The following is a 26,514-nucleotide window of genomic DNA, read 5'->3' on the forward strand; positions in this document are numbered from 1 at the left end:
ACCTGACACCCTCAAACCTCCATGCAAACATGCATCTCTATATTATTGGACATTATATGAGACCGTGCTTTTTAAATAGGCCTGAATGGAGACTTAATGTGTGGTTAACCCCTGGGCAGGTCACGTGACTCTCAAACGCGACAGGAGACTGAGTCACAATGTCATGTTAGTTGTATTATTTGAGCTCATGTGGATATATTCCTCTTAAAGTTGTATTTAATGTCTGTTTGTGCAGCGGAGGACTGTTGAGGACCTGATGGAGACTCTGAGGTAAGAACGAGCTGTTCTCAGTCGAACGTTCCATCGTTACCATGTTTACCAAATTGTGCATTTTTTCTAAATTCAGTCTGTTCCAACCGTTGGTCCGTCAGAAAAAGCCGAAATCTACTTTCACTCGAAAAAGCCGAAATCTACTTTCACTCGAAGAAACCTCCCAAGAAACACCTTCAAACCAGGATTTGTCTGCATTCGTGACTTAACGTTACTGATAAAGGTAAGTCTGATTCTGATCAACTTTTGCAGGAAAAAAAGCGAGATTTATATACTTTTTCCACCACTGTTTTTTATGTATTTATTTATGTAGCTATCTGAACCGATGTTTATCCTAATATTGATAATATTTTCAGTTATCAGTGTATATTAATCCACTAGGACTGACTTTTGACTGTTGAGACCAAGTTTAAACAAGTTTATCTGAACAAAAGCTGCTTTCTTGGTTAGCTAACGTTAGCTTTATAGACCCGACCGTCCAGCGTTAGCTTAAACTGAGAAATGCTAATAGAAATATTGTTTCTTTATATTTATATAACTTAAACTTAAGTTAATTTAAGCTAAGCTATGCCCAAATGCCAAGAATCTTACTTGTAGATGCTTCGTTGCAACGTGGAAGGGTTCGTGGCAAAGCTGTCCTTTTTCTTCGAGAGGAAGGGGGGGGGGCGGCTTCTCAGCGCGGCGTTTGAGCTGGCGCTGTTTCGGCCCGTCGTGGCGTGAGCTCGTTCTGGAGCGAAACGCAGACGTGGTCAATCCTCGCTTCAGGGAGGATGACCTAACTTCGGTTGAGACGACGTGGTCCGTAGGTCTCCCGGTAATCATCGGTCAGGAGAGGTCTAGACGTCTTCCTGCCGGGGTGTGCGCAAAAAGGAAAAGGAGCAGGAAGCACTGAACGGATCGCTGAAGCAGATTCGTGATCGCGGGCTGTTTCATCCAGCGAAATGGCTTGTCAGGGTTTGATGAGGGGAGAAGGGCCGTTGTTTCCTCGTGGCCAGCGTTGTGCTGGCGGGGAAAGTTGGTTCTTCTGTGGCCTGGACGGGGGGTGTCCGAGCGAAGAGAGCGTGCGTGCCTCCTGTTAACCCCGGAGGGAGAGTTGGAAAAGCTATGAGGTGGGGGCAGCAGAGAGTTTTATAGAACAGTGGCCGAACCACAGGGGTCCTCGGGTCTCTTGGCTCTCGGCCAATGAGATTGCCGCGGTTACCATGGTTATTTGGGGAAGGCCTGATTTCTTTGTCCACAGCACATGTTGAAGCCATTTATCAGACCCCAACACATACATATATATATATATATATATATATACATATATATATATATATATATACATATATATATATATATATATATATATATATATATATATACATATATATATATATACATATATATATATATATATATATATACATATATATATATATATATATATATATACATATATATATATATATATATATATATATATACATATATATATATATATATATATACATATATATACATATATATATATATACATATATATATATATATATATATATATATATATATATATATACATATATATATACATATATATATATATATATATATACATACATACATATATATATATATACATATATATATATATATATATACATACATACATATATATATATATACATACATATATATATATATATATACATACATATATATATATATATATATATACATATATATATATATATATACATATATATATATATATATATATACATATATATATATATATATATATATATATATACATATATATATATATACATATATATATATATATATATATATACATATATATACATACATATATATACATATATATATATTTATATCTCTGTGCTTACGCCTGCGTCATACACAGTCTAAAGAGATTGTTACTAAGCACTCCACTGCAAACTGTACTGTCCATGATTGTGTATGTAACAAACATTGTTGGTGTGGGAATATCTTATTAGAAGCTTGATTAACAAGAGGGAACAAAACACTAAAAGATGTTGTTGTCTTCTGCAAAAAAAAACAAGTCCTGACATGAACTACAGCCGTCAGGTCCATCTAACAAGTACTGCATGTTCTTCCCAACCGATGCTCTTTGGGGAGACCATCTGAGGCCAACTAAGCATTCCACAGCTGCACACAGATGTTTCTCTCGCTCTCCAGCATCCTGAAGTAATGTGTTCAGTGCTGCAGTGTGGCTGGTAACGGACAAAACTCTTCCTGGAGTTCATCTGCACTCTCAAAATGTGGGGAAACAACAAACTGGACCAAAAACAACTTCGAATGTATTACGTCGTCTTCCTACTCTGGGAAGACATCCAAACGAAAAGGTGCAAGGAATGAGGTGTTGTGCAACAGAAACTACAATCACAGAGTTGTCAAAACACAGGCTGGGTAGCTGCAACTGGTTGTAACATGTCAAATGTACCTTCATGACTTCTGTCTCTAAGACAGCATCCAGGAAGAGATTAATCTCTGTCTGCTCCTCTGTTGTGACTCGTTCAGCCACGCCTGTGGACCGCTCAAAGTTGTCCAGGAGATTTATGAACACTGCAGGGGGGGAAAAAGTTTAATTCATCACAGTGAAGTCTGCAAATGAGCTGCATTTCTGTGTCTGTTACAGAGACACTTACGGGAGAAGGTGGTTGTGTTCGTTAGTTTGGTCTCGTTAACATTGGAGAACAGAGGCTGTGAAGCGTGATCCCGTACAACATGGCTGCCTTGGCTTACAAAACTGGCTCTACCCTGGAGAGTCCAAGCACAGAATGTACCTTTGTGAAAACAGGAGACAGCCCGAGTGTTGTCAGAATGAGAATGTGCTTCGTACCTGAACAGAGATCGTGTAGTCCGTCGCAGGCGTCATGCGGTTCACATCCAACACCCACAGCTCATTGAAAACAGTGGACAGCTCCTGGTTTACAGCTGGTCTGCTGCACAAAGTCAGGTATGAGAGAAAAACTGAGGAATACTGTCAAACTGAATAAACACAGTAGTCTACTGTACCTCGATGCATCCAGTCCACTGAGACACAGAAGGGCGAGGAGTCCACGGAACCTGTACATCACACGTCAAACACATTCTCCATCAATACATCAAAGAGTGGGAATAAAAGAACACCATTCGAATAAAAATAATTGCCTCGAGCATTATGAAAAAATAAAAAGTACCTATTGTTCTACAGCTAACTTAAGAAACTTAACTTGACTACAGAGATGACATTTATTTTATTAGCAATTGGTAAAAACAAATGCAAAGTGCACACCTTGCAGCCATGATGCTCCTTCAGTCCGATAGCTCAGACTGCAGAGTGCTCTCTGTCTGCTTCCAGTCCAGTCTCAACCCGCTCTTCATCTCCTGCAGGGCTTGTCCGTGTCCATTAATTGCGCATGGGCGAATGTGAACCAACTCGCTCTGATGTTTACGTTTTGAATGTATAGCCATCAGGGGGCGCTCTATCTCTTCTGCCAAATGTGTTTAATGATCAACTACAAATGTAGGCGACTGATGGTGACGCAGAGATCACAACTTTAACAAGATAGAAGCGAATGATCTTCTGTTTTGACAGCTTTCTTGCACTGCTGTAATATAGAAAGCATGGGTTCTCCATCTAGTTCCTTGGTCAATGAATGAAATGCAGGGAGGAACGTTTACGACTTTCATTCGGGCTCTCGTTAAATGCATCAAACCAATGGAGAAACACTGTAAGACAGCAGGCTGTCATTCCAATTAGGGTCACCCTCAAAGCACGTACTACACGCACTTCTATACTATTCACGTCACCCTATTTGTGGTGGATGACCCAGTGTCTTCTGCATGGTACTGGTTAAACGTTGCACATCTATGAATTTATTTGCTAACTGTACAAACATGTCATGAGACCTTGAGCCAAAATCCAACTTTGAGATTTTTATTATTTTTACAAATGTGCTCACATGCTGGATATTCCCCAAAAAGCTGTTTTTAATTAAATTGCCGAAGACTAAAACATGGCATTGGTTGATCTGGACTTAATGAACTTTGAGATTAGACATGCTTTCAGGACGGACCTGATGATTCCACAGCTATGTTTTGTCCCCAGGTTCATCATTCAGATCTTCATTAAAACAAAAACAATCTGTTTGACAATCAGAAGATTTCCACTTTCACTCGACAATTTCTCTGAAACAAACACCAACCCGCACTTTTGACAAAAATCCCAAATGATTTAAATAACTTTATTGATCTAAGAAATGAATAAACGTAAAAAAACAAAACATGTATGGCCAATGGTTGCATTATAACGTTATTATTTCGAATAAATCAGACATTATGTTAGCTCACAAATCTGAAAATGCAACAACACTTTCTAAAATACAGCTTCCATTAAAAATCTATTTATAGCAGAAAAAAAAATAAAATAAAAAACAAGAACTTATATACTGTAAATGTGTTGAATTCCAATACCATGCAATGATATTCATTAGACATTGTAGTGTATGACATGCATTGGTGCAAATACGTGTAGAATATTACTGTTGCGTGAAAACCTGTAAAATTAAATATATGACAATTCCTGTGTTATTAGCAGGGTTTAGTTCTGTAGAAAACATAGCAGCTGTTTCGGAGTTATTACTTTACACCAACTTCTAAAAATGGGAAAATCTTCTCAGCATATCACTTCTTTTTTCTGTCAGAAAGGAATTTAAAAGACATATATTAAAATCTATATTGGCATACTGTATCTGCTGGTTGACACTTCCGCTCTATCATAAATACAACCGAGTACAAAATATCTCCAGAAACCAGCTGGTAGGCAAGCAGTGGTGTTGCCCTAAATGTTCCCGAGCAGTCATCAGACGACAGCAACGGAGACAAAGTTCAGGAGTGATATAGTGGCTACTGTACTGTAGGCTGTCACAACACCATTGTTTAAAACTAAACAATAAAGAAAAAAAACACGAATACTTTTGGCTCATCTTTGAATGTAACACTAAGAAGAAATGTGGGAGAATTGTTGGGGTTTGTCGAGACAAGTCTGTGTGCGAGTGGAGAGGATTGGCACGGAGTTTCATTCACAGCAGGACCCGGTCTCACGGTGCCGGCGCTCTCATGCGGTGGAGTCCTCATCCGTTACACTGGGGTTTGGTGAATTTGAGGCCTCGTTGAAGAACTCATCATCTTTCAGCATGCTCTGATAAAAGGCACAAGATAGAAAACAATATAATATGCTTATGAAACAATATTATCAATGAGTACAGCGTGCTAAGAGTCCTGGGCAATATGAAATTCTTACCGTCAGGTTTTGAATACCCTCAGAGAAAGCGCCGATCTGTCTCACAGTTCCCTCAGAGTCCTCCATCTGTGAAACAGGAAGCAGCGTTCAAACTCAAATAAGTGAAACCCCCAATAGAGTACGGAAACTTAGGTTGTACAGACTCTACTCCTGAGTAAAGATCTTCTGGCAAAACAAACCCCACCTTCTCAGCAACACTGGTGACAATTTACACACAATAAAAAAACAACATGAGACCAAACCTCATTAAAATCGGGAGTGTTTTTTTTCCTCTCCATATAATGCACAAAATGAATATCATTCACATAGATTTAAGTTGTATGATTGTTAGGTATAAATAAAATCATCAGTTAACAGTCCCTTTGAAGAACTAGCTCACCTGTTCTAGCCGGTCCATGTCGTCCTCGTAGATTTGGAGCTCGAAGCCTTTCTGAAAGCTTCGTCCCTTTGGCATCTCCACATCCATCGGACACACGTACTCCTCCGTCTCTTCCTGCTTCTTCCTCCTCAGACTGCCAAAGTTACCAAATGACAGTTTTCTTGGCTGGTATGAACGAGGAGAGAGAAGACAAGGAAATAAAGTATATACGTTTTTATAAAGCTACCCTTAGATATGCAGGAATGTTTTCAAATCTTAAACCTTTCAATAACTTGTTACCAGGTTCTTGTGAATACCCAATTGCAGTATAATGTAAATTTAAAGGGAAAATGTGCCACCTTTTATATGCATGTCCAATCAGTAGGAGTGTAACGGTTCACAAAATTCACGGTTGGGTTCGGTACGATACAGTGGAGCCACAGTTCGGTACGTTTCGGTACAGTAGAAAACTATAAATGCCAGAGAAATGTTCTTGATTTTAAAATATATTTATTCATCACAACTAACATCATGAAGTTATTCTTTGACTTTGAACAATGAACAATGAAAACTGCTCCTTAATATTATGTAGTGTTGTTACTTACATCTTGCTTACATCTTGTATCGTTACTTACATCTTGCAAAATAGATTTTTAATCTCAATGGGACCACCTGGTTAAATAAAGTTTTTTTTTTTTATTATTATTTTTTTTATTCAAACCTATTCTGTTCGTCATGCGTACCGAACCGTGAGCCTCGTACCAAACGGTTCAATACGAATACTCGTATCGTTACACCCCTACCAATCAGTGTTGATTTTAAATATATAACACATATTCATTCTTGCTCGTGCTCGCCATATTGACAGAGAAATCAGAGTTCTCGTGCCGGCAGTGCCTAGACGTACCAAGATGGATTGGAGGGGTCCCGGCATCCAACTAGCTCTCACATGCATTTCTTCAGCCGCATAATCTGGCTCAAACTCTGCTGAATATCTGAGTCAGCCAAAACCCTGTAAAATGTATCCTCCATAACATCTTCTGCACTCATATTTTGGCATGGGTATTACAAGGTAACCCTTGTAATACCCTTGTAAGAGAAGTTCTAGCGGTACTATTTTGAAGCACAGTCGGTCTGTCCTCGAGAAGTCTTGCGTTACCTTGACCTTCGTGGTGGCAGTTAGCAGAGTGTAGTCTGGGTTTTCCAGACACTCCTGTTTGAGCTGCTGTGCCTCTGAGCCAATGAGCAGGTTGTAATGTGTGGCGAGGTGACGGCGTAGCAACGTCTTGTTGGGGGGGATGTTCAGCAGCAGAGCCATGGTCTCCGCGTTGAACCGTGGCTCCAGAACCTGAAGAGAGCGGAAATGTATTAGGAGTGGATACTTCCAGAAGAGAACCTCTGTTCCTCAGGAAGACTGGAGTGCCAGACTCTCTCACCATCAGGCCTCCGTGCACGCCGCTGCCTCTCAGGTTGGGAGCGTATTCAGCAAGGTCTGCAGACCGCAGCCACTCCATAACCCTATGGTTGGTCCACTGGGAAATCTCTGCTGGAGAAATATTGTTCTGCGGATACAATTCACAGAAAAAAGGATGAAAACAAAACACTAGTTAGAAACGGATTATGATCACACACACAGCTGTGCAATTTGAAACAGGTTGCTTATTACTCAGGTGATGTTACAGTGAAGGCACCTCGTCAGACGGCCTACGACGCAAGCAGTTGAGCTCGTAGTTGTTGAGTCGGAGCACTTGGATAGCTCTCTTGATACTGAGGTGATGCAGGACACTCCCCACTTTCAGAGAAAGCAGGTCATCCTGAGGAACAACAGAAGACATCAATGACTGAATGTAAAATTCAAACAACAAAAGCAAAGTTCAGTTGAAGCTGTGACAAAGTATATATTTTAAAAGCACGTTATAGACTTTTGCCGTAAAAATGAACCTTCCCTGAAACTAGAGGTATATACTGTGGTGTGACTTCAGCATTGTCCCAAATAGGGAGGGTGAGACCAGGCAATCCCCGGTGGAGCTCATCTGACTCTGTATGCAATACTCCTAATGCGAGATGGCACTGGAGTCGTCAGACCTTCTCTGCGAGGTCTGTGCAGAGAGCCCATGTGTCTCGCCAACACTCACCACTGTCATGTAGTGCAGCATGCGACCATCCACCCTCCCCTCATCAAATTGGGTCTTATACTGAGGCAGACCAATGTCATCCAGCCATCCTGACAGTGAACAGAAAGAGCAAAATGTCAGAAGGAAAAAGTCAAGTTAACAGTTAAATATAACTCTGAGTACAAACAATTGGTCAAGAAGAAGAAAAACAAAGAAAATTGGCCCCAAAATGGCTTCAGAGTTCCTCTGACCAGCAGACCATTGGTAACTCGCTGGTACTCACTCGTCACCCAGTTGTAGTCCAGCTTTCCCTTGTTATCCTCCTCCTCTGAGCCCAGGGCCTGCAGAGCCAGCTGCAGCTTCTTTCTGTGCAGCGGGTGTTTGATGCCCAGCTCCTAAACATCCACAAGAAGACAAGTAAAGATTACACAGACATCATCTGAGGAACTCCGTTCTGTAGTAAGTTCAACAACAAGAATGCTTGGCCAGTCTGCCAGCTTGGCTAAACTTATTAAATTCTTCTGCTTCATCTCACCCTCTCTAGGTCATGCTGTGAGGCCTGCAGCAGCGTCTGTCCGGAGGAGATCCACACACGAGCCATGTTCACATAAAGGCCGAGACCCTGGCCCTGCAGCCAGTCGCACACCTGATCCTTTGACCAGCGTGCAAAAGGAGCATCAACATCGCTAATGAAAGAAGTAAATGAACAGGAAGTCAAAACTTTCACAAAGGTATGCAGGAACACCCTTGTAGTGGTATAAAAAAGAAACAAACAAATACAAGTTTAAATTGTGAGTATAGAATATGCATTTTGTTATGCAAACAAAAACTGCTTTATCAAAAATCCTCTCATGGTTTCTGGATTTCATTGTACACCAGAGGTTCAAAACAAGCAAACCACACACTGAGTCTCTTCATTCAGGCTGAATGCACAGACTTACTTGTTCTCTCTTTTGAGGTCACGAGACCAACCCAACCTGGGTCCTGCTGTGGCTCGCACTCCACCTCTCTTGAAGTCACCTTCTGGTAGGTTGTCATCCAGGTTAAACGTGGTGGACTGACTCCTTTTTAGCCTTAAACATATGACATTCAATTCCACGTGTTAAAACATCCCCACAATCAAATGATGGCCTTTGTGATTAAATTCGTTGCACATTTTTTTCATATTTCTAACTGAATCTGAAAGTGTTGCATATGAACATTTATATTTTAAGATCCTATATGTAACTTTCTATGTTATTATCTACTCACTTCCCAAAGAGTTTCTTGATTCCTTTGGATTTCTTCCTGCTCTCTGGGGTCGTAGACAGCGTGTTGGTGCTGTCGCTGTTAGCCGACCGCTGTGGCAGCCCGGCCAGGTCCAGGTGGTCCGTGCCCTGTCGCTCCGTTTCAGCTGCACAAACAAATGCCCACAGAAAATAATCAGCATCTTGAGAATCAGTGTGGGAGACGTGCACGGATCAGCGGAGACGGAGCTGCTGCACGGGGTCAGTGTAGAGACCCAGAAAACACAGACGGACACACGACGTCTCCTAGACCTAGACAGAATGAGAGGTTATGGCGGTGGGCATCAAAAGCAATACCTTCCCTAGTGTGCATGCATCAGACACAGCCGATGTCTGACTAAGTCTGGAATTAAATAGTCGTATTTTATTAGATAAAAAAAAGGAGGCTCGTTAGTCTTGTTTTAGATTTTTATGCGGGAGGCCTTCAAGATCCAAATAAATCATTTGATCTGATAATCTGGATCTTGAAACAGACGTGTGTTTGGGGAAGGGTTTGACGGAAAAAGAAGAGTGTAAACAAATACATGCAGGCACACAGGCAAATGAACCACAGACTCTCTGTGTGCTGGACATTTGTGCAACAATGGGTAGTGGCGAGGGTGTGGCTGTTGAAGCACCGAGACGGGACGATAAAAAGACGTCAGCTCGATGGATGAGTTTAGAAAGGGCAAAATGTGTACAGCAATATAGGATGTAATCAGCCGTTTCCTTTGCGGTCTTCAACCCTTCCACGAGCTGTGGTCTATACTGTACCTAGCATAGGCGCACTTGCACTCCGGTTGCGGTCTTCATGTGTTACAAAGCACAACAGGCCCGACAGAAAAAGAACGAGACAAAGGGCAGACATTATGATTGAAATGCGAACAGGACTGTAGAAACAGGACTACCTTCTGTTCCCAGAGTCAGAACTAAACATGGAGAAGCGGCGTTCAGTTTTTCTGCTCCACATATCTGGAACAAAGTCCCAGAAAGCTGCAGGTCTGCTGAGACCCTCAGCTCATTTAAATCAAGATTGAAGATCTTTCTGTTTGCTGCTGCCTTTAATTGAACCACATTCAATTAATATATTAATTAATTTCCTGCATTTCTGCATTTTACGACTGAATTTTATTTCTTACACTGTTTCTTTAATTGTTTTTGAAATCTCCTTTTCTTTTGCCTTGTGTTTTGATGCTTTTAATGGTTTTATGTGAAGCACTTTGAATTACCTTGTTGTTGAAATGTGCTATACAAATAAACTTGCCTTGACTTGCCTTGTAGAGGTGGAACAAACGCAGACATGCATGTGTACAATACACACACAAAACACCCAGCACAGAAACAGACTTCCATAATTAAATGGGGACCACAGTTTGTGTGGGCTGCAAATTACGGTCTTGGTCCATATAGTATGCTCCATGGGTGTGGCTTGGGAAAATAAAAAAAATCATTCATGGTGGAAGAAAATCTCACTCTAGTGAACAGTCGCTCAAATTTTGCACGGCTGCTATCTTAATGTCGAAATGGCATCAAATACAGAGCGGGCACCTTTAGGACTCGTCTGGCTGCTAAATCATTACCGAGGTTCGGGGTACTGGCTGTCTTCTTGCCCCCACGGATCTTGAAGAAGCCCTTTCCGAAGGATGAACGAGCCTTTCTCGAGCCAAAGCTGTCTTCCTCTGTGGTGGCAGGCGAGGTGGCCGGGGGACTCATGGGCGGCTTTGCACGCATCTCTTCCCTGGCATTCTTGAAGAGGACATAAAAAACATTACTCCTACATGACTGTCATGTTCATACATAGTGGCCTACAAGTACTGGTCAAGTCTAACATGCTACACTTGTAGCCAAATATTAAAATATTGTAACTTTTACTGTAAAGAAAGGGAATTAAGAATGTGGACTGCACACAACATGTAGGATACAAACACTACGATGCATTCTGTGTGAGGCAAAGAGAAGACGAGAGAGCGAATGAGTGACACGTGTAACGGTGAAGGTGAAAGGCTACTTGTATTTGTTACAAAACAACTTCCTGGGAAGTAATGGTACGCATTAACGTTTTTGACAACGTTTTTTTTTCATTTTTTATAATCAAACATACATACCCCCCCCCCCCCTTTAAAATGAGTACCTTTTACCTTTTGATTATTGCTCATATCCAGCTGGTCCTGGCTGACAGTCTTTGTATCTCGGCTGCTGAAATGCCAAACCATAACAACGCACACTTAACTCATGGCAGTGCAGTAGAGATAGTGAGTCATCAGCAGCAGCAGTCTGGGGCTACAGGATACGAACTGCTGTTACACACATCTTCTCATCGTGTGGAACTTAAAGAACGCGACTGAGACACTTTCTCACGCTCTGTATGACTGAAGCACTTATATTTAACCTTTCCACATCTGTTGGTGCCGACTCTGATGCTGCTTCTGGATCTGAAGGTGTGGGTGACGGCTCTTCATTCAGTCCATTGAGGATCTCCAACTAGACACAGATCAGAGCAAAGACAGAAATATACACAAGAAAATACCCCTTTTAAAATCAAAGGCTTAAAAAATGAACTTGCATATTCTTCTGCGGCCATGAGACTACAGCGGTCTATTAATCTCCACACATGCTTAGAGAACTGACAGCCGATGTTATTCATTCAATTGGTTGTCGAACTCGTCAACACTCATTTAACAAGTGTGAAATCTATGTGAGCCATTGCTGTTTTATTGAGCATGAAGGTTATTGAGGGGAAAACATTTGAAAAAACGCGCAGTACAAGACTCAACAGCATTCATTAGCAATACATTAGAAAGATAACACAACCTACAATAATCTGAGGTTTACATCTCGACATCAACAAGGAAATCTCTTGTGATTTTATGGTTTAAAGTATCTAATTTGCTATACTGTTTAAATGCTCTCGCAGCTGTTGGATTGATTTTTAGATGCTAGCATTTGTGACACATTATGGCACACAAACCTCATCTGGGCTCCTCCTGTTCAGTTGGTCAACATCTGTAACTTCATACTTTTCTGACTCCGCAAACACAGCGTCGGTTGAAAAGAATGCAATGGATTCATCACCATGACTCTCGATGTGCTCGGTATCTTTGCTTTTCTCTGGAGTAGACATTCGATGAAGACGCACATGAAAATTTGACATGTGCAATTTCAGAATCAGCCGTTTTATTTAGCATCGATCAAACCTCTGAACAGAAAAAAAAGTCTATCTGAGAAGTCTAACCTCGTCTATCATCTCTAGACAGCTGAAATGAAATGTGTTGCAGAAAGATGATCGAACAAGTGTATCAGCAAGCAGCACTTACAGTAAAGTGGACATAAAATGCAGTTAATGGGCTGAACCATGCAAAATCAACTACATAGCATCATAGCTTTTGAGGCAGATCTTAATCTCAGAGATCACATAAATATCATTCATCTCACCTTTCTTCCCTTGCACTGACATCACCATCTCTTGAACCTTCTTATACCGCAGCAGCGACTGCTTTAGTTCATCAATCTTCCGATCCTGCAAAGTCAACGACAATTAAAACCACAAATGTTCCAGGAGAGCCGAATCACTTTACAACGCGTCAACTGTACCTTCTCCTCATTGGCCGCCATCAACGACTCAACTGCCTTTTTCATTCGCTGCACTTCCACATCTAGTGAGGAGAGACAAGTATTACAGACAGAGAACTGTGGCGTTGAAGGAGGGCACAAAGAGGATAAGGACAATGAACCTGAACACACAGGGTGACGTTAGAGGACTCAACACAATCAGCTGACCGTCATTCCAGTAACATCAAAGCCACATTCTTTGTTTTTCCAGACTTCGTCAGATTAATTAATCGTATCCTTGTGTGAGCAGATTTTGCACTTTGGTAGAACATTTCCGCTTTTCAGAACTCAGAACGCACGCGCACTCATCTTCAAAAAGTATTAAAAGCAGTGTTGATTAAGGACTCTTCGGTCACACTAAAAACCTTATGATATTTTTAAATGTAGCTAATATCAGATGATGAGAAGATAGAGAGCCGTATTCTTAATTATGGCCTTTTGTGGAGCAATGGCTGCTACTTCTGTACGAGTGTGTCAATGCGGAGTCTGAGCCAGATCTGTCAGCGCCTCTCTTCCTTCTTTGCATTCACAAAGTGACAAGTGCAGAATTGTGACAAATGTCGATGTAGAGTGACATAAAAGTCGCAAGAATTCCGATATGACTCAGGTCAAATTGCAAAAAGATCAAAATTGAAAAGGTCAGATTCCATGTGATGTGTGTTGTTCACACTAGCACGAATAAAAAAAAAACCCAGATCCGAGTCACATATGCGCAAAAAATGAAATTGTTCAACGCAAGTGAAAGACCACTGATGGGGTAAGGCACAGATATAAAGACAGCACTTGTGATACTGTGCTGTGATGAACTGTCACACATCAGCTTGACAACAACATGACAGGTTAGCAGGACACACACTGGTTGTTGGTGTGAGCGAGGGACGGTTTAGAGGAGAGATAGACGGATACAGGAGGTGATTATTGTTGGAGAACATGAGGCAGGAGGATGAGTGAGCAGCCTGAATGGTTATGACAAACAACACAATTCATTCCTCATTCCTTCATTCCTGTTGAAAACACAAAGCAGACATTCCTTGTTGCTGTTCCAGGGTGGACATTACAAAACACACAGCTTATGGATGGCTTTGGTCTTCAGTTCAACAGATTGGTGATGTGATGCTTTGTGATTCTGGTATTAGCACTCCAATGGGTTATAATGGACAAGCTGAGTTCAGATGGCTCATGCTCGTTCATGCAAACAGGGGTTGAGGGGGGGGTGCAGTAATAAAGTGCAATAATAAAAATAAGTAGAAAAACCCCCCTTACGTTTTTCTTTCAGCCTCTTTCTAAGAGTTTCATCTGGATGAGAAACTAAACGGGACAAAGAATTATGAAACAAAAACTTAGCCTTCTGCTTTGCTAATTATCCCTCGATATTACCACTCAATCATATGACCAGAAGTTTAAACGTCATGCATGCTTCATCTTCAGTAGCTGGTTTTCCCACCTCTCTCTGTGGGATCGGAGCTGCTCGAGGCGACGGCTTTGAAGCCCGTCTCATCCTGCAGTCTCCTCATCTCTCCGTCTTTGCCCTCCAGGTGCCTCCTCAGTTTGGCTAGCTCCTCCTGTCCAATAGAGGACAACAGTGAGGGTATTTCCTCCACACAGACACAACCTCTCCCACCCCCCCAACTCCACGCTACAAACAAACCACAACACAGAGTTTCAAAGATGCTGACGTGGCGTACAGGCACACCTGCTCTGGAGGGCGACATGTGTGAGGTGGGAGGGTAAGCACTTATGACTGGGAGGGCTGACAAATACAAATACCGGTACAGGCCATTATCATTTTTTTTAAGACATGTTTAAGTAACCACAATAGGAAGCAAGCTTAGAGACAGACAAAATAAACTGTAAGAGGTTTTAATGAAGAGGATCAGAAACAAAGAAATGAGTGCAATGAGGGATGAAGAAAGACGCAGAGAAACTCTCGAAAGAAAACCCCCAAAATGAAAGCATGCCCGTGGTTTGAAAAATGTGAATGTTTGCTTTACGTGGTCCTCTGTAGATGCAGAGTTAAATAAGTGGCTTTGCTGACTAACCCTGACGTTATAGACATTGTACTGTGCTGCATGGTTTAGTAAATCAAGTGAGTTCACCGTTTACAAAAAAGTGACATCATTGTGCTTAAAATAATACTGCAAACCAGATGTAATGATTTTTACCCTCAAAAATAAAAACAGAAGAGGAGCCAAAGGGAGAGGTCAGAAACCGTAATCATACAGCAAGCAAAGCGGTCGTCCTGACAAAAGCCAACCTGCATAGCCTGGAGTTTGAGCTCCTTCCTCTGTTTCTCATACTGCATCTGGCCCACATTGATTTTCAGGCTAGAAAGCTTGGCCATTAGCGACTAGCAGTCGAGAGACGAGCCAAGGGAAGAGAGAGAATATAGAGATGCAAGATGTGAAAGAGAGAAGAGGTCAAGAAGATGGAATACCCAAGATTCAAACCAAGATATTTACAGAGCAAAGGACATTCAAAAACAGACACAGCTGACCAACAGAGAGAAACCGTAATGCGCTGAAACTGCAAATTTGCAATTTCTCCTGAGGTCTCACCCAAGATAAGACAGAAAATGCAACACCTTCATATTCAAAGAAAGCAGCCACTAAAATCTCTAAACCAGAAAAAATGTAAATAAGATGAATAAATCATACTGGGAGCCGTTTACAGAAGCGGGAGGATATTTTAACCAGTTCACTAACAATTAACAGTTCAGGTTATCTTGTGAAAACACAGTTTTAACTATTTCAACAGCAGTGGGAGCTCACTGTGGAATGATTTAACTGGAGGAGACCACTCCTGAGGATACATGAACAGCTGGGAAATAATGAGATGTAAGCACATGAAGAGTTCTTTTTTATAAAACTTTCCTGTGACAACTCACCTTTGTGGATCTAAGTTTCTTCTCATACTGTTGTTTTTCACTCTCCAGCTCAGTCAATCTGTACCGCAGTTCATTAATTTCAAGAATGAAATCCTGAAAATAGAAAGTGCATATCACAGAATTGTAGTAGTATAGCAAGCAGACCTTTGAAATATGTTTATTTGATTTAAGAAGAGACGATGAGCCAGATTTAGCTATACAGGCTAAATTTCATCTCCAGTGCATATCAGGTTGATGACATGAAAGAACAGATACACGAGTAATACTTTATTCTCTTCAATAGGCTGTTGATCTTCCAGAGTGAATTTCATTGTGGAAGGGCTCAAATTAATTTTATTTAAAAATTAAATTAAGTATAAAGTAACTCAAGATACGTTTGAAGGGACTGAATGCTTCAGAGAAAGCTGCTTGTAGATGAGAAGATGTGCCGTGAGGCGGAACAGCGACAGCGCTGCTACAACAACAACATGACGTGTTTGAAAGCTTTCCAAGTATTCTGCGTGCTTCCTCTGGGAGCAGAAAACAACCACCGATAGGCATCTTAATGTTTGTAAAGCTTGACCGGAGGGCAGTAAATCCAAATAACGTAAAAGTAAAAAAAGAAAAAAAAAAAGAAAAAAAGGTCATTCACAACAAAGACATCGGGCACATTTCCCATGGATGGTGCCGTGAATGATGATGTTTCCTTGAAGTGCAAGTACGATCATCAACTTTTTTTCTTTCTCAGAACACAGCTGCTTTGAGAGCGACTGAATAAAATGAGATGTCCCGCCCCCACACAGGTGTCAGACAACATGAATGAGGGCTAGTTTCCTGTGTGTGGTCAAGTGTTTGTGTGTGTGTGTGTATTGAGGTGAGAGAGAAAGGACAAAAGGCAGAAACAAAGAATTACACATACCTCACTATCCCTAAATCTATCATCAAAATCAAGTCTGTCCTTCTCCACGTTGTTCAGCTTCAGCTTGAGGTTGGACACTTCAGAAATCAGATCTAGCTTCTGAGTCTCCAGTGCACTCCTGCACAGAAGCTCCTACAATGATAAAAGAAGGGAACGTCACAAAAGAAAGGTTGGTTGCTGTGTGGTCAATATTGGCAGTATAGGCATTGTTGTTGTAAATGTTAACAATAAGAATCGCGATTATTCAGTGCTTCGTGCTCAAGGTAGACATGGAAATTAGACTGCATTATTTCAGTAGCTGCACAAGAGAAGCCCCTGCTACATCCAACACAAGCAAACACACACACACACACACACACACCTGTTGTAGCATCTCCTCAGTGGCGTTGAGTTTGTCCCTGTGCTCATCCAAGCACAAGTCCAGGTCTCGAATCTTCTCCCCCTGAGCCTCCACCTGGTCCGTCAGCACGCTCACCTGCGAGGAACCAAGAAGTCTCTTTTAGAAGGAGACTTCATCTCTTGTGAAACTGGTACGATTATTTAAGAATGGCCAGATGGATACCTGAAGAACCAGTGACTCCTTGTCACATTCTATTCGGCACAGCCTTTCCTGGTAGTGGTCAGCCCCGCTCAGAGAGATGTGCCCGTTGGACTGCATGGACAGAAGACAAAATATGGATGAGACAAAAGGAGAGGAACTGATCTTTGACCTGTTAAAGTGCAGACATGGGTAAGCGGCACAGGTAAGTTATTTATTCCGCTGATCTTAAAAAACCTGCACCGAATAATGATCTCAGATGAAATGCTTCACATCAAAGTGTGACGGGCTGCGCTGCACTAACCAAACCGTACATGGCTGAGAGGAAGGCTCACGTTCAGACTGCTGTGCACAGAGTGACTTACAGCACTGTACAAAAACCCTGCCGTTCATCTGGCCTGCAGCCCATCGCTCTCTCCCAAACGCCACTCTGGTTCCCAAGAAGTCAGCCTGCTTCTTGCAGCACACACACACACACACACACACACACACACACACACACACACAAACCAGCGTTTCATCGTGTATTCCCAGTGAACTCGGCAGAGGAGGACACCCGTGTTTTCCTTTGGCAAACAAGTCTGTCGTCTACTTTCACGCAGGACTGTTTGCCCACGCGTGTTTGCATTCATTCAGAGTTTTAATGCAGCTTTACAGTCATGTGTTCTTGCACTTAGCCTTTTTTTAGGGATCTCGAACATATCATCTAAGCCTGAAACTGCAGCGTCGCTGTCACCGTTGGTAATGACAAGAAGATTTAAAAACTCACTCGACTTCAACGACAAATGCACAGCAGAAAGTCAGTCTGTAGCGGCATTGACAGAGTTTGGATCACTATGACTCAAAGTGGAATGAAGGCCTGCAGGGCATCTAAAAACAACCTGAGTCAGCTCTTCTCTCACTGCAGAGAGGCAAATATGGGTACGGTTAGCGCGTGGCTTTCAGCAGACAAGACTTCAAACGCATCAGGTCAAGACCAAACATGCCGCTCAGAGACCCGCCATCCGTGTGTCAATCAATGCTCAACAAGCGTAAAGGCCGTCTGTGAGCACTTCCTGGATTCAGTGGACATAAGATCTGAGCAAAACGAATGCCTCATTACAGAAGTGCACTGTGTCCTCGGGTCCTGGGATGCCTCCATGGTATGTTAGTCAAAACAAAGGAGGGTTGTCTAGCAAGCAGCAGGGGGACTTTGCCTATTTGGTCTACACTAAACAAAAGCAGTGGATCAGAGTGTGTTTTCGGGCTGCAACAAATTCATATTTTTATTAATGAATCCATTGATTGTTTACACACAGAGTGAGCACAATCAGAAGCAAACCAGATGTGCTAAAGCTTCAGACAGGGGAAGTGATCCTTCCTTCAGTTCTACATCTGCTATGTTTAGATAAACCAGTTATGTGAAACTTATCTGACCCGAGGCTACAGTATTCTGATGAGGAGAAGTAAATGTGACTATACTTTTATGATCTTCAGTTCCAGTTATGAAACTCGAAGCATTGTTGCTCTCAACTGATGACGATTACGGTATCTGTGTAATATCTCTTTTACAGATCTTAGAGTCCCTCGTAGCATGTATGGGTCTACATCTTACCAAGTGACCGTGGAGCCACTCGACCAGACTGTCCGCCGTGGAGTCGGGGATCTGGCAGCGTAGACTCTCCCTTTCCTCCGTGTCCATCAACTCCAGGACGCTCCTGAGGTCTTCCAAAAGGTGAAGCGCCCGCAGGCTGCCCATGAAAGGAGAGGTGGGTGACTGACAGTCATACAGCCCGTTGGAGTAGTCCAGGGCCTTGGAGCCTGAGGTAAGGAGAGAGACCGACATGAGGAGCTAGAACCCAAAGAAAGACAGATGGACAATCCCACATCCGGTGTTTCTTGCAACAACAACAGTTTGGGGAGAATGAAATCAAATGGTCCATTGAGACACAATCAGAGCTCAACACTCACTTTTAAAAGTGATTACCAGGCATCAGCTATGTGTCGTCAAAACTGAAAGTATGGTTGCCATTTGTCACCTTATACTTTAGGATACTATGCAGTTATGTCAGCTTAATGATCATAATGCAAAAAAAAGAAGAAAAAAAAGCAAAATTCTTTGTAGTTTGTGTTGTTCACTACTAAACATTTCCTTCCTTTACTTTGGGGTACATTTGCTGTTTTGTGTCCCTATTTGTTAAAAAGTCAGGCTGGTTGCCATTTTCTCAAAATGGTTGTAAATGGCAACGGTCACTGCTGAGCACACGTTGGTGAACATAGTTACAAGACACCCAGCCTGAATGAGCACAGAATGAATGCTGAAGCCTTTCACACATTACGTGATGTCTATTTAAACTGTCAGCTCTGCAACAAAACATCACACCAGATAAAGTGTTATCAATGTTTACTCAACCTGGAAGGGCGATATAGAGACTTTGTTGATTCATGATTTTGACACAGCTGTAAAAAAACAAAATTTGTAAGATATTACATTGAGCTGAATGTAATAGGAGGACTATACCTGCTATAATGCCATCCATCTGCTCTAGGGCAGCTGCCAACATGTCACTGGCATCAGCCATCATCATTAGTCACTGATGAACCTGGAAGGACAATGATAAAATTTGGGAAAAAAACAGTGCATTTTAATATCATCTTTTGTAGAGAAGCTTCATAAAAACCTCCACACTTGCATTATGTAACACATAAAACAACAACAAGGAATCTCACATTAAACTGCGAGGAATTTACAATGAAAACATCCACGATTATTGTGACAATTCACCCAGAGCAGCGATAAGTACAGTTTAGTCTATGGAATAAAACAATTATGACAGCTGTCCTGTGTGCTCGAGATCTGAATATCAACAGTGCAGGAAGAGGACGTATGCGGCAAACAGTGGTGTTCAGCTCTCCATGCACAATGCGCAGTAATGTTGACATTAAGCGTGTGATTACAAAAGGTTCCCACCCAGGAATTAGGCTGTGACTGCAGTACATCCTCATCAAGCCTCTATGCCTAAAAAGGGACATTACCCACTAAAATACCATGTTTGTGAGATGGATGTGACTGTTTGGAGCAAAATTACAGAAACACAAATAAAATAAATTATATATGTGCTCGGCTGATTTGATATCTGTTCCCTGAGCAGGTGATGAATAATTTCAGAATATCTATCAGGCCATTTACCTAAAATATAAGCAGAATGACAGTCCTGCTGATAGGACACTGGACACTCTGTTTGGATCAGAGTTACATTTTAGTGTCCCAGTCTTGGACATCTGCCCCAGCGGCACAACAGACCCATTATCGTCTAATCAAAAGGCTCTGCTGTATGTTCACGCATGCTTAAACATGCACGCAGAGGCACTCATCTGCACACACACACACACACACACACACACACCCCCACCTTTAATCAGCTGCCTCATATCCTGGGAGTGCCCGTCACTGGGACATACCACCATTTACAAACTTTATGGAAACCACCCACAGACCTAACACTGTTATTTCAGCATTTCTGTGGGCACATTTTCCATTGTAAAATAAGCATGCACTAAAACACAAGAATCAACCCACACACACACACACACACGGCTGAGAAGAGATGAGAGGAACCAGCATGCCACCAGTCAGCTCCACAGTAAACTGCTGAGTGGTTTCCAACAGTAAAACCCTGAATGAGGGTAAGAATGCTCCTCTCACAGGCTGCCTACAGTGACTGCTTGTGTCACTGATACAAATGAGAGAAGCAGAGTGCAGAGCAGAAAACCATCTCTCACAGTCATCTCCAAAAGGCCATTACAATGTTCTGCGAGCATTTTTGAATGTTTTTTGTCGTTTTACTTTAGGTTAGGGAACGATGTACTCAAATTACTTGATGAATTCAAAAGATAAGATTTCAATGGCTGTGTTTTCAGAGGGAACCTAAAAATATCAAGCAATGGTGCAAGACCCGGTATCAGCAGTCCCACATGGTAGCTTACCAGAAATACACACAACATTAGGCAGAAATAAAGAAGGAAAACAGGAAAATAAGCGCACCATAAGTCTACCGTAATAAGTCAAAGCTGAATGCCATAGGGCAGGGGTATTCAACTAAAATTCCTAAAGGTCCAGATCGAGAAAATCTCCTCGGGCAAAGGTCCGAAACATTGCAATAATATCTAACTCGCGCTATTTACTGCCATATATATATAAATATATTCAAGAAGCCTAATAGTAGTAACAACGTCTCTGTGTAGTCAACAACTGTCAACTCAAATAAAGTACACATCAATTATATTTTAACAAATTATTATTCTCAGTTTTCTAATTTAACTGGATGGATTATAAATAATACATAGAAATACATAAATAACTGTTCTTCTCATTTAAAGTGAAATAAGGTCTGGATTAAAAGAATTTGTGTTTGACTCCGTAAGTGTGTGTCGATGTGTGAATGAATGGCTTCATGCATAGATGCATGCATGTACAGCACTGCAAACTTCAAGGTCAATAATAAACACATAGTTGAATCAACACCTCTGTGAACGTTTTTTTTTACAAAAACTAAACATTGATATCTGAGCTGTTGTAGTGGATTGTATTAGATTATATAGTACCGAACAAAGTGACCAAGGAGTTTAAACTAACAGTAAAATGACTGAGTTGCTTATTTTACTGGTGGACATCTGTAATACATGTAAAACATGTGTAAAACATAATGTTTCACATATGTTTTTTACATTATGTAAAACATAATGTGCACCATTCAGTGAAATGGCTTCTGTCAAAAGCAAAATGACACTGTTTACAGTGTGGATTATATGCAAAACATAGCAACATTTATCATGTCTTTGCCACTTTGGTGAAACACCACTGTCAGATTGATGTAGGCTACATGTAAAACACAAAAAGAAAACTAAGTTACAGCAATAAATACTGCATAACTTTATGCTTGTATGACAATCGCATGGTCTAGGGAGAAGAATTTGTCTCGTAACCCCTTATGTGACTATTTTATGCTCTCTTTGCATCAGGTCACTCAACCACAAAGACACTTTAGGAGGATGTGTTGATGTCCTGTGTAATAATATTCTTCTACATGCAAGCAGTGTCGTAAAAAGTGCTTTTTCATATTGTATGCAAGTGTTTCTATCTGTGATAGCAAATAAAGCTGCTGCTGCTGCACTGGGTTGGAAATCAGTATTAAGTGCCTCCGTTTTAAAGATCACCGACCAGCAAGCTGCAAGAGCAGAGCATGACCAAAACATATGGGTTAAATTGGCGGGGGTATTACGACATCCGTCGCAACTTGCGTCTGTTTTAGGGTGAATTTGAGTTTGTCTTGCTTTGGACCACTTGAGCTTGATATTGGTCTTTAAATTGTATTTTAATTGTCATTCCCTCACACAGTTCCAGATGTCCTCATCCATGTCCTTTTCAAGCTCACCCTCCTGGTCAGCCCTAATCTTTGCAAGGTTCATGTTTTTGAGGGAAGCTTTACAGTCATGTGTTCTTGCACTTAGCCTTTTTTTTGGGATCTCTAACATATCATCTAACTGCAGCGTCGCTGTCACCGTTGGTAATGAGAAGAAGATTTATAAACTCACTCGACTTCAACGACAAATGCACAGCAGAAAGTCAGTAGCGGCATTGACAGAGTTTGGATCACTGTGACTCAAAGTGGAATGAAGGCCTGCAGGGCATCTAAAAACAACCTGAGTCAGCTCTTCTCTCACTGCAGAGAGGCAAATATGGGTCCGGTTAGCGCGTGGCTTTCAGCAGACAAGACTTCAAACGCATCAGGTCAAGACCAACCATGCCGCTCAGAGACCCGCCATCCGTGTGTCAATCAATGCTCAACAAGCGTAAAGGCCGTCTGTGAGCACTTCCTGGATTCAGTGGACATAAGATCTGAGCAAAACGAATGCCTCATTACAGAAGTGCACTGTGTCCTCGGGTCCTGGGATGCCTCCATGGTATGTTAGTCAAAACAAAGGAGGGTTGTCTAGCAAGCAGCAGGCGGACTTTGCCTATTTGGTCTACACTAAACAAAAGCAGTGGATCAGAGTGTGTTTTCGGGCTGAAACAAATTCATATTTTTCTTAATGAACCCATTGATTGTTTGTCTATGAAATGTCAGGAAACAGTGAAAAAATTGCAGATCATGTTTTACGACAGCACAAAGGGGTATGTTCACATTGCTTGTTCTGAAAAAAAATATATACAAATATATATTGAGTTAAACATTTAAAATCCTCACATTGGAATGCTGGGTATTTTGCTTGGAAAGCGATTCATTGATCACTAAGACAGTTATAGCAGATGATGCATTTCCTGTCAATCCACTAATCATTTAAGTGTATTTTAATCTTTGCTGAGTTAAGCATGCATTATAGAGGAACTATCTGCACCTGTGTTTCATCAGTTCAAGCTTGCTATCCAAGGAGACATCTCCAACAAGCAAGCATCAGTCTCAAAAACAAAGTGTCACTGTCCGCTCCTCTACGAGCAGCACTTACACCAACCATAAGACACACAGAGAGGGCTTTTGTTCATGGTAGTGAGGTATTTTGACTGAGAGGCATGAGAGGACAACAACATGGGGGGAAAAATAATGGCTTTTCATATCCTTGTGATCTGGTACCTTCGGGCAGGGTAGAACCATACCCCATCCTCTCTGAACACTACAGAAAGAGAATATCTTGCAATTCCTCAGTCATGAATGACCATGAACTATACGCTTGCACGCACACAGCAAATAGAAAACTAAATATAAGCCTCCGGGCCACTTTATGCTTTTAAATTTCTGCTGTTAAGCACATTGTGATGTCATGTCTGTGAAAAGCGCTCTATAAATAAATTTCATTTCATTTCATTTCATTGTCTCTGACGGGAGAAAGTGTTTACAGCAGCCAAGCAACTGGCTCTCACAGCTAGTATTGTACTACTGGTGGTAAAAAATAATAAAAAAGCCAGGGGAAAGAAGAATTTACAATCCAGGCATAAATCATACAGCCGTTTGCTTTACTTGTTCTTTTTATACCCGGGTAACATAAAGAAAGGTGTGGGCATAAGGGGATGGATCCAAGTATCACCACATCAGGACACTTTCCACGTCTTGAGTCATGCAGGCCTTGACTCAGTCTTTACTTTCCCACAATGTTTCCATGAGAAAAGCTGGATGAATGCTCTATTCAGCTCTGAACTGTGGAACTCAGCTTTTCTTTAAACGTCATCCAAGTGTGTTTGGGCACTAACCATGGAGGGTGTTGTGCCACACCATAAAAAAAAAACATGCTTAAAATAGTTATAGTGCGAGCGAACCTGCCTGCTGTGATTTCCTGTCGTGACAGAGCTTACGTTATTGTCTTCAAGTTTACGGGTGCACGAGTGGTAGTACAGCAGGCTGCGTGTCCAACCGATGCACCCGCCGCCGGCAGGTCGCTGCTCTCGTATAACCTGCAGCTATTTACAACCCGAGTGAGCAGGCAGACTACATCAGCACTACTTTTATACCAGCAAACTACGTGGTTTGGCTTATATGAAAACCTGGAGTGGGTGCCAATCTGAAGGAGCCTTTTCTCCCTCTTTAGACCTGCTGGAACTAAAAGTAAGAAACCAACCAGGTATCTGAGCGGTGCAGGGTTTACACGCTCAACACAAGATGGAAATTCAGTTGTTTTAAAGAAACCATGTGATTAAAATCGTCAAGATTTTTTCCTGCAAGTATGTATGCAAAAGAGAAAAGCTGCAATTAATGTATGCTGGACAGCAGCACATATTCTTTTCATATTACTCACGGCTGCACTGCTTCTACCTCCATTTGGCGAAGAAGTTATTCGTCTTTAACATTATGCCAAAAAGAAATACAACACTGAACAGTGCACATGTGGTACAGAGGGTTAGGTTATGTAAATACAAACGTTTAAAGGTGCACACACACACACACACACACAGTTCTGTTGTGTGTGAGCCTACCCAGCCTCACTCAATATCTGGACAACAATTTAAAAAAGTAGCTTGTTGCAATTTTACAAGCCAATATGTTTCAGCATTCTTATCTCTAGAAAAGACTGTAAAAAGGTGGAATGAAGAGCCTTAGGGGGTTCCCTACAATCTGAACAATAATTAACATTTTGAAGGAAACCCCCAGAGTAAAATTACAGTTTGACACAACACAACTTCATAAACTAAGGCCTTAACATTAGATCAACAGCATTAGACTGGTGGGTATATGAGAGTTCTGCAGCACAGTAATTATCTAGTATTCGGTTTTCACACAATTCATTTGTTTTGGAAAGCATTTCAGAAGGGAGGCCAAACAGTTTAAAGAAGTCAACTGGAGGGCAATGCAACAGCTGATCAAAAACACAGACAGTAAACGTCGCCAAATGTACAGTCTGAGTCAATCCACCTCGGATAACTCCATTATTTATGTACCAAAGTCGGTTTATCTCAGTCAGCACCACCTCAAGGCCACAATAAATCAGATCAGATTAGTCTGTGAAGAGGTGGCCTCAGGCTGTGAGCGTTACTAATGAGCAATGCTCATAAACCAAGACTCTCTCACGTCAGAAACCTTTAACGTTGTGATGGGTTGATATTTTGGTGTAAATGAAACGTTACCTCCAGATGAAACTACTATCACTGTAAAGTTAGGCTGAGACGTTACAGTTAACACTCGTAAACCTGGTTCACGTTGGCTAAATTAGGTGAAGATACAACAACATTCAGCGTTACGCGCCAACGGTTTTTATGCAACAAGTGATGTTAAAATGTAAAATGAACACAACAGTTAACCAGCGTTAACGGTGAGCCAGATAACTTGTCCCAGGACCCTGGTAGTACAGGAGTTTGTTCCGACTAGCTAAGTTAAACGTTAGCCACTAAACTGAAGTTAATGTAAATAATGAATCACAGCCAAAGACTCACCGAAAGTCTGCTCGAAGAGATGTGAGATTCCCGTGAGTTTGTTGATTGTTTACAATACTTCCACGATAACGTAACTTGATTTCTGAACTTCTCCGTGGCGACCAGTACTTTCCACGTCCGTCCACATTGCTACGCCATGGTGTACCGAGGTGACGGGATTGTTGGAGATGGAAGTTGGAAAACTTGGGACGTCGTGGCAGGAACATCCCGCCCCGCTGCAGCGTGGATTGGCTCTGGAGCAGGAATGTAACGCATAATGAGAGTTATGGTGCCTTCTTCGTTGCATGGGGAACATGGGAAATTAGAGACTCTAGCGGTATACAACCGCTCACTGTTGACATTAGCAATGCACAGGGCGCGAAGATTAT

The 26,514-nt window shown here is 41.6% G+C and overlaps 2 protein-coding genes and 1 long non-coding RNA gene across 10 annotated transcripts in view; 1 reads left to right on the forward strand and 2 right to left on the reverse strand.

Moving 5' to 3' along the window:
• LOC306778568 overlaps positions 1-456 on the forward strand; it is a 3,333-nt gene extending 2,877 nt beyond the window's left edge. Inside the window, exons 2-3 of the long non-coding RNA XR_013772060.1 lie at positions 236-270; positions 347-456. This is a non-coding gene — a long non-coding RNA (uncharacterized lncRNA). The remainder of the gene's footprint in view (positions 1-235; positions 271-346) is intronic.
• Positions 1-3,622, reverse strand: part of endouc (endonuclease, polyU-specific C) — a gene marked incomplete at its 3' end in the record, with an annotated part of 101,309 nt that extends 97,687 nt beyond the window's left edge. The window contains exons 1-5 of the mRNA XM_079269963.1: positions 3,572-3,622; positions 3,313-3,363; positions 3,137-3,236; positions 2,943-3,054; positions 2,738-2,859 (exon numbers count right to left, since the gene is read on the reverse strand). Of these exons, the coding sequence (XP_079126089.1) occupies positions 2,738-2,859; positions 2,943-3,054; positions 3,137-3,236; positions 3,313-3,363; positions 3,572-3,582 (396 nt within the window). The 5' untranslated portion in view covers positions 3,583-3,622. The remainder of the gene's footprint in view (positions 1-2,737; positions 2,860-2,942; positions 3,055-3,136; positions 3,237-3,312; positions 3,364-3,571) is intronic.
• Positions 3,623-4,238: 616 nt separating this feature from the next.
• On the reverse strand, positions 4,239-26,276 carry ppfibp1b (PPFIA binding protein 1b). 8 transcript variants are annotated; one of them, XM_079273473.1, is made up of 28 exons: positions 26,147-26,276; positions 19,748-19,829; positions 18,842-19,047; positions 17,272-17,361; positions 17,071-17,184; positions 16,710-16,841; positions 15,812-15,904; positions 15,182-15,274; positions 14,372-14,489; positions 14,191-14,235; positions 12,910-12,971; positions 12,751-12,835; positions 12,287-12,426; positions 11,708-11,799; positions 11,457-11,511; positions 10,899-11,064; positions 10,093-10,125; positions 9,305-9,446; positions 8,995-9,126; positions 8,589-8,739; positions 8,337-8,448; positions 8,075-8,163; positions 7,631-7,753; positions 7,376-7,501; positions 7,099-7,287; positions 5,961-6,125; positions 5,582-5,647; positions 4,239-5,479 (listed from the first exon to the last, which is right to left on the reverse strand). In XM_079273473.1, the coding sequence occupies exons 2-28, from the start codon at positions 19,812-19,814 to the stop codon at positions 5,396-5,398; spliced, it is 2,970 nt and encodes a 989-aa protein (XP_079129599.1). In that variant the 5' UTR covers positions 19,815-19,829; positions 26,147-26,276; the 3' UTR covers positions 4,239-5,395. The 8 variants fall into 8 exon arrangements, with proteins under 8 accessions (XP_079129599.1, XP_079129597.1, XP_079129598.1 ...); XM_079273471.1 differs by having other exon boundaries at positions 11,457-11,514; XM_079273472.1 differs by lacking the exon at positions 26,147-26,276 and adding an exon at positions 25,015-25,073 and having other exon boundaries at positions 11,457-11,514.
• Between the last annotated feature and the right edge of the window lie 238 nt (positions 26,277-26,514).

The sequence above is a fragment of the Melanostigma gelatinosum genome (genome assembly GCF_949748355.1).
Source record: "Melanostigma gelatinosum genome assembly, chromosome: 1".
Taxonomy (NCBI): Eukaryota; Metazoa; Chordata; class Actinopteri; order Perciformes; family Zoarcidae; genus Melanostigma; species Melanostigma gelatinosum.